Raw genomic sequence first — 15988 nt, 5'->3', positions numbered from 1 at the left:
CTGCTACATTAAAAGTTTTAAGATATTATAGCTTTGTGTATGAGTGTTTTGTCTGCTTGTATGTATGTGTATTTTGTGCATGCCTGATGAACTCAGAGAGCTTCATAGTTCCTGGACCTGGAGTTACAGACTGTTTCCAGCCACCATGTGGGTGTTGAAATCAAGTGTGGATCTCCTGCAAGAGCAACAGGTGCTCTTAACCACTGAGCCATCTATCACCCCTACTTTTTTTTCTTCTTTTTCCTCTTCTTCATTTTTTTGAGACATGGTTTCTTTGTATAATATCCCTGGCTGTTGTGGAACTGGCTCTATAGACCAGGCTGGCCTCAAATTGATAAAGATAAACCTGCCTCTGCTAGGATTAATTAAAGACATGCTCTGTCGCCACCCAGATTTTTTTGTTTTTTAAATAATGGTGGTGATTTGTACTTTCAGGATTTAGGTAGAGAGGAGAGGCTCTTATTCCAACCACTCTGGTTTGGTTTAGAACTTGAGTAATTTGGCCTTTTGGGAAAAAAAGGTTATTTAGTTTAAAGGTATTTTCAGAAGATGCTATAACTAAAGTATTTTGCCTTTCAACCATTCAAAGAAGATAATTTGATTTTCTATAGTTTGGCTTATGCCAGTTTAAAAATATTGGTATTGGAGCTGGAGAGATAGCTTAGTGGTTAGGAGCACTAGCTGCTCTTCCAGAGGTCCTGAGTTTATTTCCTAGCACCCCACATGTCAGTTCTTATCTGTCTATAACTCTAGTCCCAGGGGATTTCATGCTTTCTTTTGGCCTCCATGAACATTCATGTGTGTGGTGCATAGAGTTATATGGCAGGCAAAATGCACGTACACGTAAAAATTTTTTTTTAAATTGGCCTGATTGGGTCAACTAAGTATTTTAATTTGTAAATACTGAAATATACAGGGAATTATTTTTTTTTAATTCTTTGTAAATTGTTTATACTGTAGAGTGGTAGTTAATGCCTTGGTTATGTAGTCAGACGTATCTATCTTTGACCCTCCTTTTTATAACAACATTTTCAACTCTGATCTAAAATGGAATTAAAGTTCCTATAATAGGCATAGTAATTCTTTGTCTAGATGTACTAAAATGTTTATTCATTTTAATAATTAGGGTAAATATCTAAGCTATCCATTGTTGTCTTGTATTGCAGTTGAGGAAACTAATACAATGAAAGATGTTTTTTGCTTTCCCAGTACCCAGCCTGGTGCCTAGAATGAAGTCAGCATTTATCACATTAGCTCTTTTCTTGAAATGACTGGTCATGATGAAGCTTCCAAATGTGTTATATCTTTAAGTAACTCACCTCTGGCACAATAGTCAAAGGATCTTCTGTGGCACTTGTTCTTTCCTCTTGTCTCCATAGCTCTTGGTGCTGGACAGGCATCTTTGTTTGGAAACAACCAACCTAAGATTGGAGGGCCTCTTGGTACAGGAGCCTTTGGGGCCCCTGGATTTAATACTTCGACTGCCATTTTGGGCTTTGGCGCCCCCCAGGCCCCAGTAGGTAAGTGTCAGTCACTTTAGAAGGCTTTACAGTTTATTTTTGCTAATACTTAGCTTGCTGACTGGATTTTCTACTGTCCCATTCCTACTAAAGCAGTGCGCATATGTGCACATCACTAAACAGCCGTGCACTGGGAAAGGACTTAGGTTCTAGCCTTTACCTCCTCCATTCCTAGGCTTGGTCTCCCCTAGAAATCATTTTTGTTATTTTAAATTTATCTAGCAGATGGTGAAGTTTGTTTTAATAAGTAATGTGCTTATATTATTATATTTCATTTTAACATAAGTAAATTTAACTTGTTACAGTAGAGAATTCAACTCACTTACCTATGTCCTCTGTTTTCTTTATTCCCTGGTGTTAACATTCTACACTCACTAATTTTCCTAAGTTTTTCACTTCTGTTAAGACGTCTTATGTACTTCATTCATGTGAATGTACTTCCCTAATTTTTACAGTGTCAACTATGTTATTTTTAACAGAAGAATATCATCTTAGTTTTAAATTTAAATATATTTAAACTATACCACTGGCAATGAAAGCTAATATTACCTGTCATAATATAGTATTGGAAAGAAATGGATTTTTTTTTGTCATTGTTTTTTTAAGGTTTTATAATTTTATTTTATGTAGATGAATATTTGGCTTGCTTGTAAGCCTGTGCACCTTATTTGTGCCTGGCACTTGTGGTATCCAGAAGGGGGCATCCAATTCCTTGTTATTGGAGATAGTTGTGAGCTGCCCTGTGGGTACTGAGAATCACGAGTCCTATGCAGTTGAGAACTAGTGCTCCTCACTATTGAACTGTCTCTTGTGCCCCAGAAATGAGATTTTGTTTTGTTCTTCTGCTTTTTGTTTTGTTTTGTTTTTGAAAGGGGTTTTCTGTGTTACTCTAGCTGTCTATAGACTAGGCTGGCCTTGGAACCTAGAAATCCACTTGCTCCTACCCCTAGGTGCCAGAATTAAAGGTGTATGCCAGGCAGAAATGAGTTTTTAAATGACTAAATTCATGAGGTGTTGTCACAGTGCTGTCCTACAATTTGAGATCATTATACATTTAAGCTGTGTATGTTTATACTGATTCTGTCAACTAAGTTATATTATTTCCTTTACCGGTGGGCTATCGGTGTCTTTCCCTAGTCTTCTCTTTTCCACTTTCTACTTTTCATGTTTTTAGATGTTAGTTTATGTGTATGAGTATTTTGCTTATATGTATCTAAGTGTACCAAGTGCATACCAGGTGCACAGGAAGATCAGAAGAGCTAATCTGATCCTCTGGCACTGGATTTACAGACAGTTTTGAATCCTCATGTGGGTGTTGGGAATTGAACATGGATCCTCTCTCTGCAAGAGCAACAAATATTCTTAACTGCCAGGCCAACTCTCCCGCTCCCTATCTTCATAATCTTATATTGATAGTTGTTATGGCTTATAACTTTTTACTGTACCCACTTGGCACTTGGGGAGGCACCAGGATCAAGAATTCAAGGTATTTCTCAACTGCATAGCAAATTCATAGCCAGCCTCAGCTACCACAGGTCCCTGTCTCAAAAGAACAAAGAACCCTAAAGATTTCTTTTAATGTTTTTCTTTACAGGCATATATTTTTAGACATTGATTTTTCTTGAAACACTCGGTTTGCTAATTGATACTAAAATTTTTAGATATCTTTGATTCTTTAGTAGGATTGTTTTAATTTTGATCCTGCTTTGTGAACTTTTCATATTTTAAGATAAAATAATTAAAACCTCACTGGCAACTCTTTGTATTTACCAGAATCTTTTCTTTTATACTTTATAACCTTAAAAATGTATAATTAAACGTTCTCTAAATGTTGGAATATGAATTCTCAGTAGTGGATGATGCCATTTTATTCAATACTTGGTTTTGTCCTTTCCATGGCTTATTTAGTTTTCATGTTGTATGGATTACAACTTACCAGTTGAATGTCAGGGAAATTAGGAGAATGACACTGGATAGTTTAATAAGTGGACTTATTTTTTTTAAAGATGGATCTCTTATACCCCAAGTTTACCTCATACTCCCTGTGTAGCTGAGAATCCTCCTGCCTCTAAACCCTGGTACTTGGGTGTCACTTTATTTAGACACACAGTGACTGCTGAGTTAGATACCTGGCTTCTGCAGATGAATAATACATTTTTTTCTTCTGTATTAGTCCTGCTTGATCAAATACGGTTTTCTATTTCTTCTGCCTTCTATTTTTGAGATGATCATATGTAGCTCATATGGTATAACAAAGGCTGGTCTTGAGTACACTGTAGCTGTCTTCATGCACACCAGAAGGGTGTCAGATCCCATTACAGACGGTTGTGAGCCACCATGTGGTTGCTGGGAATTGAACTCAGGACCTCTGGAAGAGCAGTCAGTGCTCCTAACCGCTGAGCCATCTCTCCAGCCCCAAAGGCTGGTCTTGAACTCCCAATTCTCCATGCCTCTGACTTGCCAAGTGCTGGGAACATAGGCATACATGACCTTACTTAACTCTTTTTTTTTTTTTTAAAGATGTGTTTATTTATAATACACTGTAGCTGTCTTCAGACACACCAGAAGAGGGCATCAGATCTCATTAAGATGGTTGTGAGCCACATGTGGGTGCTGGGATTTGAACTCAGGACCTCTGGAAGAGCAGTCAGTGCTCTTAACCGCTAAGCCATCTCTCCAGCCTCCATACTTAACTCTTGATTTAAGAGTTTTATATTAAAGTTATATATTATTCCCCATTTATGAATGTATTAGCTTTTAGAATGTCTTAAGTTTTTAATCACAAAATCTTAATTAAAAGGTACTAGACTAATTTTAATCAACCATTTTTGGGCAGAAGTTTCATCCTCAAATTCATCATGATGACATCCCTATATGTTATTCTAGATTAGTGTCTTCATTTTGTTCATTATTACCTAAACTTTTCTCTTTAGAAATTTTACTAAAGTATTGCTTCTTTTTATCTCCTTACTCCAAACAGATTGGTATGCTAGAACTGTTTTTCTCAGCACTTGGGAGACAAAGGCCAGGACAACCAGAACCACACAGAGAAACCCTGTCTCAGGAAAAAAAAAAAAGAGAGAGAGAGAGAGAGAGAGGGAGAGAATAGAAAAGAACATTAGTCTCAGTCATTAGAAAGACTTGATCAATTCCTTTGATATGTTTTCCAATTATTATGACTAGAATATAATATCAATATTAGTTTCACTAGTGATCTCTTAATTTTTGCTCATATGTCTGTGTCTTTAAAAAACTTTTTTTTTTTAGATTGTTTTATGTGTATGAGTGTTTGGGATGCATGTGTAACACATGTGTGTCTGCTACCTGCCAAGACCAGAGAAGGGTGTTAGTTTCCCTAGACCTGCATTACAGATAGTTGTTGAGTCAACATGTAGATGCTGGGAACTAAACTCAGAACTTTAAGAGTAACTCGTGCTCTTAACCATTGAGCCATACCCTCCACACATACCTTTTATTTAAGACTTTGTTTTTAAGCGTGTGTCCGTGCGTGCGTGCGTGCGTGCGTGCGTATGCTAAGTGTGTTTGGATGTTGACATAGGCCAGAGGATCTAAAGTTACAGGAAGTTACAGATATTTGTCAACTGCGCAATGTATGTGCTCAGAATTGAATTATGGTTTTCTCAAAAACCAACAGATGCTCTTAACTGCCGAACCATCTCTCCAGATCTAAATCTGTTTTTGATACAGAGAAAATTTTATATTTGTAATGTAAAACAAGTTTTCCTAAATATGCTTGGGTTTACTAAAAAAAATTTTTTTTAAAGATTGATTTATTATATATGTACACTGTAGCTATCTTCAGACACACCAGAAGAGGGCATCAGATCTCATTACAGATGGTTGTGAGCCACCATGTGGTTGCTGGGAATTGAACTCAGGACCTCTGGAAGAGCAGTCCATGCTCTTAACCTCTGAGCCATCTCTCCAGCCCTTGCTAAAGATTTTTAATTCTTATTACATATGTTGGTATTTTACTTGCATGTATTTCCATCCACCTCCCAGATACCCTGGAACTGTTGTTGTGACCCATTATGTGGGTCCCCTGGAAACTTAGGTCCTCTGGGAAAAGCCAGTTCTCTTCATTGCTGCTCCATCTCTCAGATCCTTTGTCTTTTATTCTTGTGCCAAGTCCATTCGGTATGTCCTGTAGGTTAGCTTGTTGTTTTTTTAAGGGGTAAGTGACTGTTAAGTAACAAAATCATGAGTAAAAATATAGAGTTCTTAGGCAAGGGATATAGCACTCTGTATGCCTAGCATGTTATGTCTGAAACCTCTTAGTCTCCTTGTATAACTTTTTGTTTATTTGTGATACCATGTATCAAAGGATAATTTGGTATATATGTTCTGGACTAACCTTGAACTTCTTTTTCTTCAGCCTTCCAAGTAGCTGGAATTACAGACATGTGCCACCATGGCTGACTTTTGTCTATAGCCTTTAATTGTTTTAGTGACTCGTCTGAATTCCAGTGATTTACTCTAAATTATTATCTTCTCTGGGTCCCAAATTCTTGATCTTATTTGTACTACTCCTTAAATATCAACAGTGTCTAAACCTGGAACATTGTATAGCTTTGTGTGTATTTCAGACAGGGTAGGTCTCTGTACCCTGAGTGACCTCAAACTCATAGCAATTCTTAAGCCTTCCATTGAGAAGATTATAGATTTGAGCCATCAAGCCTTGGTTAGATATATCCAGATTTAAATGTGGATCTGTTCTGATATTATTTTAATTCTAACTGCCTATTCTCCTGGTGATGGGGCAAGGGTTGCTGCTGTTGCTTTTATATTCCCCATTGTGAGAACTTATAGTTGTGATATGAGAATTTTTTAAATATATATCCTTACTATATTTTGGCTTCAGCCTATTTCTAAATTTTGTTAAGGAGAAACCTGTTGGTTTTTTTTTTTTTTTTTTTCTCAGATGATGGGTGTTTTAATCTTAAGTATTTTTGGAATGATTCTCTTGATAACAACTTATCATTGGATGTATACCACAACTGGTTTTCTTTTTTATATACTACATTTTTGTATGTTATGAATATAGTCTTTATTGATGCCTTTGTCTGGTCTCTGAATTATCTGTGGCTGATAGGCAATGTTCATTCTTATGCTTTGAGAGAAAATTAAATTAGCTAGCTGGCCTAGAACTTGGTTTGTGGTCTAGGCTAGACTTGAACTCCTGATTCTTGTGTCCTGGCCTCTAGAATGCTGGGCTTTATAAACATATGCTATCATACTGCATTGGAACAACCTTTGCTTCTAGAGAGTAAAAATTATAGCTGTTTTATAATGTGTGCCAGTGGCAGACAGAACACATTCTTTCTAGGCTATTTTGATTTGTATGTATTTGATTACTAGTTACAGTGAATTTTTATATGTAATGTCGCTTATGAAATGGATTTCCACATCTTTGCTTACTTTTACTTAATTCATGGTTTGTGTTTTTAGTTTGCTCTTTGTCTTAACTATTGAATGGGTCTGAACATTCAAAGATGTCACTCCTTTAAAGAGTGTTGAGTTCTCTGATACTAATGTGTTGGATCCTTGAACTTACTCCCACCACCCATTCTTTTCTTTTTTGAATAGCTTTGACAGATCCAAATGCTTCTGCTGCCCAGCAGGCTGTTCTCCAGCAGCACCTCAATAGTCTAACATACTCACCCTTTGGAGACTCCCCTCTCTTCCGGAATCCTATGTCAGATCCTAAGAAGAAAGAAGAGGTAAAAAAAAATTTTTTTTAAATTTTTTATTATTTTGGGAAAGACTAAAAATGATTAATCGACCAAAGAGACAACAGTTAACAGATATTTCCAAGTAAAGTATATATAGCATCAGAGCACTGCATTTTGACATTTCACCCTTGTGAAAAGTAGAAATGAAGATTGGGTAAATAAATAAGTAGGTAGTTCTGATGTTAGGGTCCTCTTGCCTCTGATTTTCCAGAGCTGGGGTGAAGGCTTTTCTAACATGGCTTTTAGGTACCAAAGTCAGGGCTTCATTGCTTGCAAGACAAGTACTTAACTGGATGAACCATCTCTCAAGCCTCCTTTGATACATTTTAAAGTAATACATAAAGCTAGATTGTGATTAGATGGATATTATGTTGCCCCTACCACCTATTGCCCAATTATGCTCAGGTAGGCATCATGTTTAATGCTAAGAATTCAAACAAAAGAAAGAATGTTATGAACTTGTCCAGTGAGGGAAATCATACCTCTGAAAGTTAAATTTACTGCAGCTTAAGATAGTAAATGCAGTAATAGAGGAGCCAATTTTTTGATAAGTCAACAATGTTATATAATGGACATCATCATCTATTGAAAGGAGCAGAGTACATGGGTGAACCTTTAAAGTACAAAGCGAGAGAAGTCAGCAGGTTGCTACATGATTTTGTTTTTGCTGATATATCCAGAAGTCAGGATTTGTAGAAAAAGTAGATTTGTGGTTGACAAGGAATAAGAAAGAAGTGGTCTATACAGAGTAGCTTTGAAGTGATATAAATGTGCTAGAATTAGTGATGACAGTTTCACAGCTTTGTAAAAACTATAAAAATTACTGAATTATTGTAATGGCTAATTTTGTCAACTTGCCAAAATCTAGCGTCACTTGGAAAGAATCTCAATGAGAGATTACTTAATCAGGACTTATCTTGGGGAGATTGTCTTGATTGCCTTAATTGATATGGGAAGACATAGCCTAAGTGTGGGCCACATTCTTCCTTGCTTTAGAACACTGTGCTGTATAAGAGTACTTGACATCCATAGATTTATTCCTCTCGGCTCAGTGGATATCTCAGTGGATAGGAGTTGATAGCTGTTTCAGGTTCCTGCCTTGACTTCCCAGCTAGGTGCATTGTAATATAGGGATTGTGAGCTAAAACAGACCTGTCTGCCCTAAGTTGCTTTTTGTCAGGGTATTTTAGCGACAAATGTGAACTCAAGACAATTATGTATAGTAAATGGCCTTTATAAAATTTTTCAAGTATATGCCTTTTGTATTCTGGTGCATACCAATGACACCACTCAGGAAGCAAAGACAAGCAGATTGCTGTGAGTTCTAGACCAAACTGGTCTAGTAAGTTTCAGGTTAGCCAGGACTGCATAGTGAGACCTTCTTCAAAAAACAAAAAGTTTTAAAATATAAGAAGATTTACTTGTGTAAATCTGATGAAACTTTTCAGAGAAGGTGATATTTTTCTTTTGATGTAACATGTGAACTAAGGATATTGTAAGCAAAGCCACTAAGTTATAAAAGGTCTTGAAAAATATCTTATGTGTCCTCGTGTGTGGACATACATGCATATCTGTATTCGCAATTGTGCCTGTGTATCCTAGGATGGGTTTTGGGAATTGTTTTTTCCTTTCCCCGTTTATATGGGTTCCTGGAATCAAAATCCAATCATCAGGCTTAGGTTCCTTTACCTGCTGAATCATCTCACCAGCACAGGTCACAGAAAAACTTGTTGAGAATGTTCATAAGAACATTCTAGGAAGGAAGTAAATTATGAGTCTTTTGTTTTGTTTGTTATGTGAGACAGTCTTGCTCTATTTTGCTGGCTTCAGTGCCATAGAGCTATGCCTTGCTCTGCTACTGCAAGTGCTGTGATTAAAACATGTGCTACCACACTAGATATGACAGTTTTTAAATATAAACATTAAATTTCTTACCCTCCTCCCTCCACCTTTGAAGTCTTGGGGATATAAGTTAAAAATGCTGTATTAGTACATCTCATTTGTAAAGGATTTTCCAAATCTAGTTATCAACTACATTTTAAAATGTTAGACCAGAGTCTGGAGGTGGCTCAGTCACTGCTCTTGCAAAGGACCTGAATGCAGTACCTTCCCCTAATCTCCTTAGTTACCTGCCTGTACACATTTGCACACAAATATACATATACTCAGGAAATAATTCTTCTAGGTTTTGGGGGAATTGTTTTTGAGACAAGGTTTCTCTGTTTAACCTTGTCTGTCCTAGAACTCACTCTGTAGACCAGGCTAGCCTCTAACTCAGAGATCTGTCTCCCAAGTGCTGGGATTAAAGGCGTGCAACATCATTGCCTAAGTGAAATAAAATTTTTAAAAAGATGTTTGATGAGTCAGTTGAGGTGGGAAATTGAAAGGTGGGTAAATAAATATAAATAAATGCCAGTTCTGTAGAAAGATAGAGATTCCAAATGTCTAAAAATAGTCTTAGGGTTGGGGATTTAGCTCAGTGGTAGAGCGCTTGCCTAGGAAGCGCAAGGCCCTGGGTTCAGTCCCCAGCTCCGAAAAAAAAGAAAAAAGGTTGGGGATTTAGCTCAGTGGTAGAGTGCTTGCCTAGCGAGCGCAAGGCCCTGGGTTCGGTCCCCAGCTCCAAAAAAGGAAGAAAGGAAGGAAGGAAGGAAGGAAAAAAGGAAGGAAGGAAGGAAGGGAGGAAGGAAGGAAGGAAGAAAGAAAATAGTCTTAGTAATCAAAACACCAGGCAGGCGCAGAGGCTGCATTTCCTGTACACATGCGATGTAGGGGTAGTGCCCTTGGCTTAAGGGGCTAATACTTAAAGAGAAGATGAAATTTGAAATTTGGTTAGCTTAGTTTGACTTCAACTTGGAGATTAAAGGGGTGAAAGCCAAAGATGGTGGTATATGCCTTTAATCCTCACAATTGGAAGGCAAGGGTAAGTGTTTCTCTGAGTTCAAGGCCATCCTGGTCTATGTAGCAAGTTACAGGCAGACAAAGCTATACAGAGAAATCTATAATCTCTTTTGAGATTTAGAGAATTCTCAAAAGGGTAGTGGGAAGGGTAAGATGTGAGTCCTTTGGCCTGGCTTGGTTTTCTGATTATTAAAATTAGTACCATACATTTGAAATAAACTAAAACATTACTTGATGCTTTTTCTTTTAAGACAGTGAAATAGTGCCTTGTCATGTATACATGGAGCCTGGGCCTTTCTGTGTAACCAGGTTGACATTGAATGGGTAATAATCCTCTTGCCTTGGCCTACCTTAGTATACCAGCTTCAGGGGTTACAGATGTAAACCACCATATTAAGCTCGCTTTATGCTTTTCTTTTCTTTTTCAGAGACTGAAACCAACCAATCCAGCAGCTCAGAAAGCTCTTACAACCCCTACTCATTATAAACTTACACCTCGCCCTGCCACCAGAGTCAGACCAAAGGCTTTGCAAACAACAGGTACAGCCAAATCACATCTCTTTGATGGGCTGGATGACGATGAACCATCTCTAGCCAACGGAGCGTTTATGCCTAAGTGAGTTTTGTTTTTGTTAAACAAAATGATAATAGTTATTTAAGCAATAAATGTAATTATCCCTGGGTAAAATGCCTGACAAATATTTTGATGAGTGATTTTACTTTTGTATGTTCATGATTTTACTTTGGTTTTATCAAATTACCTTGTAATATTTAATCAAGGCCTACAGATATAGCTTAATTGTAGAGTACTTGCCTAGCTTGTATAAGATCCTTTTTGGACCCCTAACAGTATAAAAAAAATATTTTAAGAACGGTTAAATATTGCTGAATGGTGGTGGTGTATAAATTTCCTGTCATAATTGTCTCCAAGGCTTACTGTATCCGTCTGCTAACCTAATCCTCAAAGCTTCTAGCATCTTTACAATCTAATCTAAGATTAGAATATTTTCAGCCTCTGAGACTTACTGCTGAATATACACACCCATTCTAGTTCTTTCTGAACTGTTTTAGTAACTCAGCTGTTCTGGCTCAAACTCCTCTCCAGGGTGACTGACTCACTCTGGCTTCTCTCAGCCTCTCACTGGATTGATGTGCCTGGCCTCACACTAACTCTGGCAGTAGGTTCTGATCTTCTGGCTCCTCATTCTCTGGCCTGCTTTATCTTCACCTGGGTCTCACCTGGGTCTCACCTGGGTCTCACCGTGTCTCACCTGGGTCTCACCTGGGTCTCACCTGTGTCTCACTGTGTCTCACTGTGTCTCACTTGTTCTTTCTTGGCAACTTGTCTCTGTAAAACTCTATCCGCCCCTTTCCTCTCTACCCTGCACTGCTCCCTCTTATGTTGCCTGTTTCCTCTCTGTTCTCCTGAGAGTTGGGCACATCCTATTTTGTCAAAATGTTCTCAGGTTTGTCACTTTATCTGCCATTCAATTAGACATCACTTTTATTCATGAGGCTTTTTTCTATAAACTAACTTTGCCTTCATTGTTTGGGATTAAAGGCATGCACTAAGGTTGTATCTGAATTCCATCTAGATCACATGGGCCATGAAGTCTTTTGGATATGATCCTTCCGCTGGATTAAAATACCTCTACAGGGGTATAAGCTTTTAATCCAAAAACTCAGGAGGCAGAGGCTTTGAGTTCTAGAGTAACTGTGCTTTTCTACCCGTGCCCTAATTTCCAAATAGCAACTCAGTAACTTATTGTTTATTTAAAAAAAAAAATGCCCAGACCATAAACTAGGCTTGTTCCCAATAGCGCATAACATATCTTACCCGTTTAAACTGTTCTGTGTCTGCCACATGGCTCTCTTCTCAGTTTCATACGTCCACCTTTCTCCAGACAGTGAATCTTCCCAACTCTCACTGCTTCCTAGAGTTCCCATCTTCCTCTACAGAACTCCTGCCTTCTACTTCCTGCATTTGAAAATAGGCCATCAGCTTGTTATTGACAGGTGATACTTCCACATACCCCACAGGGGATTATCCTTATACTCTAGGCCTGCTTGTTCTACAGTGAGTTCCAATTTACTCAAGGCTTCACAGGAAAAGAAATAGTTACAGTCAGGTTAAGAATCTGATCTTTAATTTCTCATAAGAATTGTTTGTGGATATAGATAATAGAATAGTTAGAAAGAAATAGGAAACAATATGGAAGAGTTAATGTTAAGCATAGGAAAACCCACATAAATGATGCCTTTGACCAGGCACCATTGAGATAACACTGGGAGACAGGGCATTTCTTTTTCTTTTTCTATTTTTTTTTTTTTTACCTTCTCTTTAATTTTCCTTTTTTTTTCTTTTTTTCCTCCATCTTTAATAACTTGAGTATTTCTTATTTACATTTCAATTGTCATTCTCTTTCTCGGTTTACAGGTCGACATCCCCCAACCCTTCTCCTTCCCCTTCTATATGGGTGTTCCCCTCCCCATCCTCCCCCCATTACTGCCCTCCCCGCAACAATCCCGTTCACTGGGGGTTCAGTTTTGGCAGGACTAGGGGCTTCCCCTTCCACTGGTGCCTTTACTAGGCTATTCATTGCTACGTATGCAGTTGGGAGCCCAGGGTCAGTCCATGTATAGTCTATGAGTAGTGACTTAGTCCCTGGAAGCTCTGGTTGGTTGGCATTGTTGTTCATATGGGGTCTCAAGCCCCTTCAGCTCTCTCAGTCCTTATTCTGATTCCTTCAACGGGGGCGGGAGGGTTCCCATTTTCAGTTCAGTGGTTTGCTGCTGGCATTCGCCTCTGTATTTGCCGTATTCTGGCTGTGACTCTCAGGCGAGATCTACATCCGGTTCCTGTCAGTCTGCGCTTCTTTGCTTCATCCATCTTATCTAGTTTGGTGGCTGTATATGTATGGGCCACATGTGGGGCAGGCTCTGAATGGGTGTTCCTTCTGTGTCTGTTTTAATCTTTGCCTCTCTCTTCCCTGCCAAGGGTATTCTTGTTCCCCTTTTAAAGAAGGAGTGAAGCATTCACATTTTGATCATCCGTCTTGAGTTTCATTTGTTCTAGGCATCTAGGGTAATTCAAGCATTTGGGCTAATAGCCACTTATCAATGAGTGCATACCATGTATGTCTTTCTGTGATTGGGTTAGCTCACTCAGGATGATGTTTTCCAGTTCCATCCATTTGCCTATGAATTTCATAGAGTAATTGTCATCATTTTTGATAGCTGAGTAATATTCCATTGTGTAGATGTACCACATTTTCTGTATCCATTCCTCTGTTGAAAGGCATCTGGGTTCTTTCCAGCTTCTGGCTATTATAAATAAGGCTGGTATGAACATAGTGGAGTACATGTCTTTGTTATATGTTGGGGAATCTTTTGGGTATATGCCCAAGAGAGGTATAGCTGGGTCCTCAGGTAGTTCAATGTCCAATTTTCTGAGGAACCTCCAGACTGATTTCCAGAATGATGGTTGTAGCAGTCTTCAGTCCCACCAACAATGGAGGAGTGTTCCTCTTTCTCCACATCCTCGCCAGCATCTGCTGTCACCTGAGTTTTTGATCTTAGCCATTCTCACTGGTGTGAGGTGAAATCTCAGGGTTGTTTTGATTTGCATTTCCCTTATGACTAAAGATGTTGAACATTTCTTTAGGTGTTTCTCAGCCATTCGGCATTCCTCAGCTGTGAATTCTTTGTTTAGCTCTGAACCCCATTTTTTAATAGGGTCTAACTTCTTGAGTTCTTTGTATATTTTGGATATAAGGCCTCTATCTGTTGTAGGGTTGGTAAAGCTCTTTTCCCAATCTGTTGGTTTGCATTTTGTCCTAACAACAGTGTCCTTTGCCTTACAGAAGCTTTGCAGTCTTATGAGATCCCATTTGTCGATTCTTGATCTTAGAGCATAAGCCACTGGTGTTTTGTTCAGGAAATTTTCTCCAGTGCCCGTGTATTCAAGATGCTTCCCCACTTTTTCTTCTATTAGTTTGAGTGTATCTGGTTTGATGTGGAGGTCCTTGATCCACTTGGACTTAAGCTTTGTACAGGGTGATAAGAATGGATCAATCTGGATTCTTCTACATGCTGACCTCCAGCTGAACCAGCACCATTTGCTGAAAATGCTGTCTTTTTTCCATTGGATGGTTTTGGCTCCTTTGTCAAAAATCAAGTGACCATAGGTGTATGGGTTCATTTCTGGGAGACAGGGCATTTCAATTCCGGGCTATTTATTCTAAATGTGCAGGTAGATAGATGCAGGTAGGCACACAAACATTTTTGAAAAAGTCAGTAGTAGCTTTTTAATTGGAAAAGAGTGTGTTTTATTTTTAGTTCATTACTTACAAGTCTTGGTTGGTGAATAATGATAAGTTCATTACAGCTTTTCTTAAAAATATGGGTTGGGAAAAGCTAAGAACGGTGGTGCACACCTTTAGTCCCAGCACCCAGGAAGCAAAGCAGGTGGATCTCTGTGTTCTCAAGACACAGATTCAGTTCCAGGATAGCCAGGGCTACACAGAGAAATCTTATTTTGAAAAACCAAAATAAAAAAGGGGTTGGGAGTGTGACCACAGTGATGGCTTAGTGGTTTTGTGTGCTCTTCGCTTTTGCAGAGAATCTGAGTTCAATTCTTAGCAATTTCATGGTATGTTGCAATTCTCTCTAGTTGTAGTTCCAGAGAATCCAAAGTCATCTTCTGACTTCCTTTGGGTATCAGGCATGCACAGGCAAAACATACACATAAAATAAATAAAGCTAACAAAACTTTTAAAGTTTTGGGTTGAGAACTGGTGTGATGGTTCAGTGCTTAAGACCATATGCACAGGCAGGGGGACCTGAATTCAAAGCCCAAGCACCGACATAAGAAACCATACAAGAAGCATTGTAGTGGCAGAGACAGGAAGATTGCTGGCATTTTCTTATCTGTTTGCCTACCTCCAAGAAAAAAAAAAGACCTTGTCTGAACAAAACAAGGTAGAAAATGGTCCAGCGGGACACCTAAGGCCCACCTCTGGCTTCCACATTTGCTGATGCACCAATATACCACTCACGTGTGCATACTTCACTCACATATCTCTATAAGTAAATTGCTCTGTCACAAAAGACGAAAAGTGTGATTTTATGTTTTTATTGTGAGAGATTTGTTTTGAAGGAAGGGCTAGATGTATTCATTTGTATTTTGTAGCATGTTTCCAAGAAGTTAAGCAGACTTGGTGCTGTTTTGCTTTCCATTTTGTTACTGTGGTAAAACACTGGGCAAAGGCATGGAAGGAAGGAAGGAAGGGAGGGAGGAGGGGAGGGGAGGGGAGGGGAGGGAAGGGAAAGGAAAGGAAAGGAAAGGAAAGGATTTATTTGACTTTACACTTCCTTCATATATATACTTTCATCATTGGAGGAAGTCAGGGCAGAAATGCAAGATACTTGAAGTAGAAACCATAGTGAAATGCTGCTTGCTGGCTCACTCTCAGGCTTATATCTAATCAGACTTTGACAAATTACATGTTTTTGTTTGTTTGTTTTTTTTATTTTTAAGTGTGTGTGTGTGTGTGTGTGTGTGTGTGTGTGTGTGTGTGTGTGTGTGTGTGTTGGATATGTACTTGAGTGTGAGTGTCCCTGGAGTCCAGAAGAGAGACTTATTTCAGGTCATTGTAGATGGTTGTAAGCTGCCTTTTGTGATGGGAGCTAGGAACCAAACTTGGGGACCACTACAAGAACATTGTGTATTCTGTGTGTGTTGAGGGAAAGGGTAAGTTGATAGTCTCTCCGTGTAGCCTTAACTAGCCTAGATCTTGATAAGCAGACCAAGCTTGC

The 15988-nt window shown here is 38.6% G+C and overlaps 1 protein-coding gene across 1 annotated transcript in view; it reads left to right on the top strand.

Annotated features, from left to right (window-relative positions):
• Nucleotides 1–15988, top strand: part of Nup98 (nucleoporin 98 and 96 precursor) — a 96877-nt gene that overhangs the window by 37849 nt on the left and 43040 nt on the right. The window contains 3 exon segments of the mRNA NM_031074.3: nucleotides 1380–1520; nucleotides 7128–7261; nucleotides 10600–10787. Coding sequence (NP_112336.2) covers nucleotides 1380–1520; nucleotides 7128–7261; nucleotides 10600–10787 — 463 coding nt within the window.

The sequence above is a fragment of the Rattus norvegicus genome, chromosome 1, assembly GCF_021556685.1.
Source record: "Rattus norvegicus strain SHRSP/BbbUtx chromosome 1, alternate assembly SHRSP_T2T, whole genome shotgun sequence".
NCBI lineage: Eukaryota > Metazoa > Chordata > Mammalia > Rodentia > Muridae > Rattus > Rattus norvegicus.
This window is presented reverse-complemented; position numbering and strand designations above follow the sequence as displayed.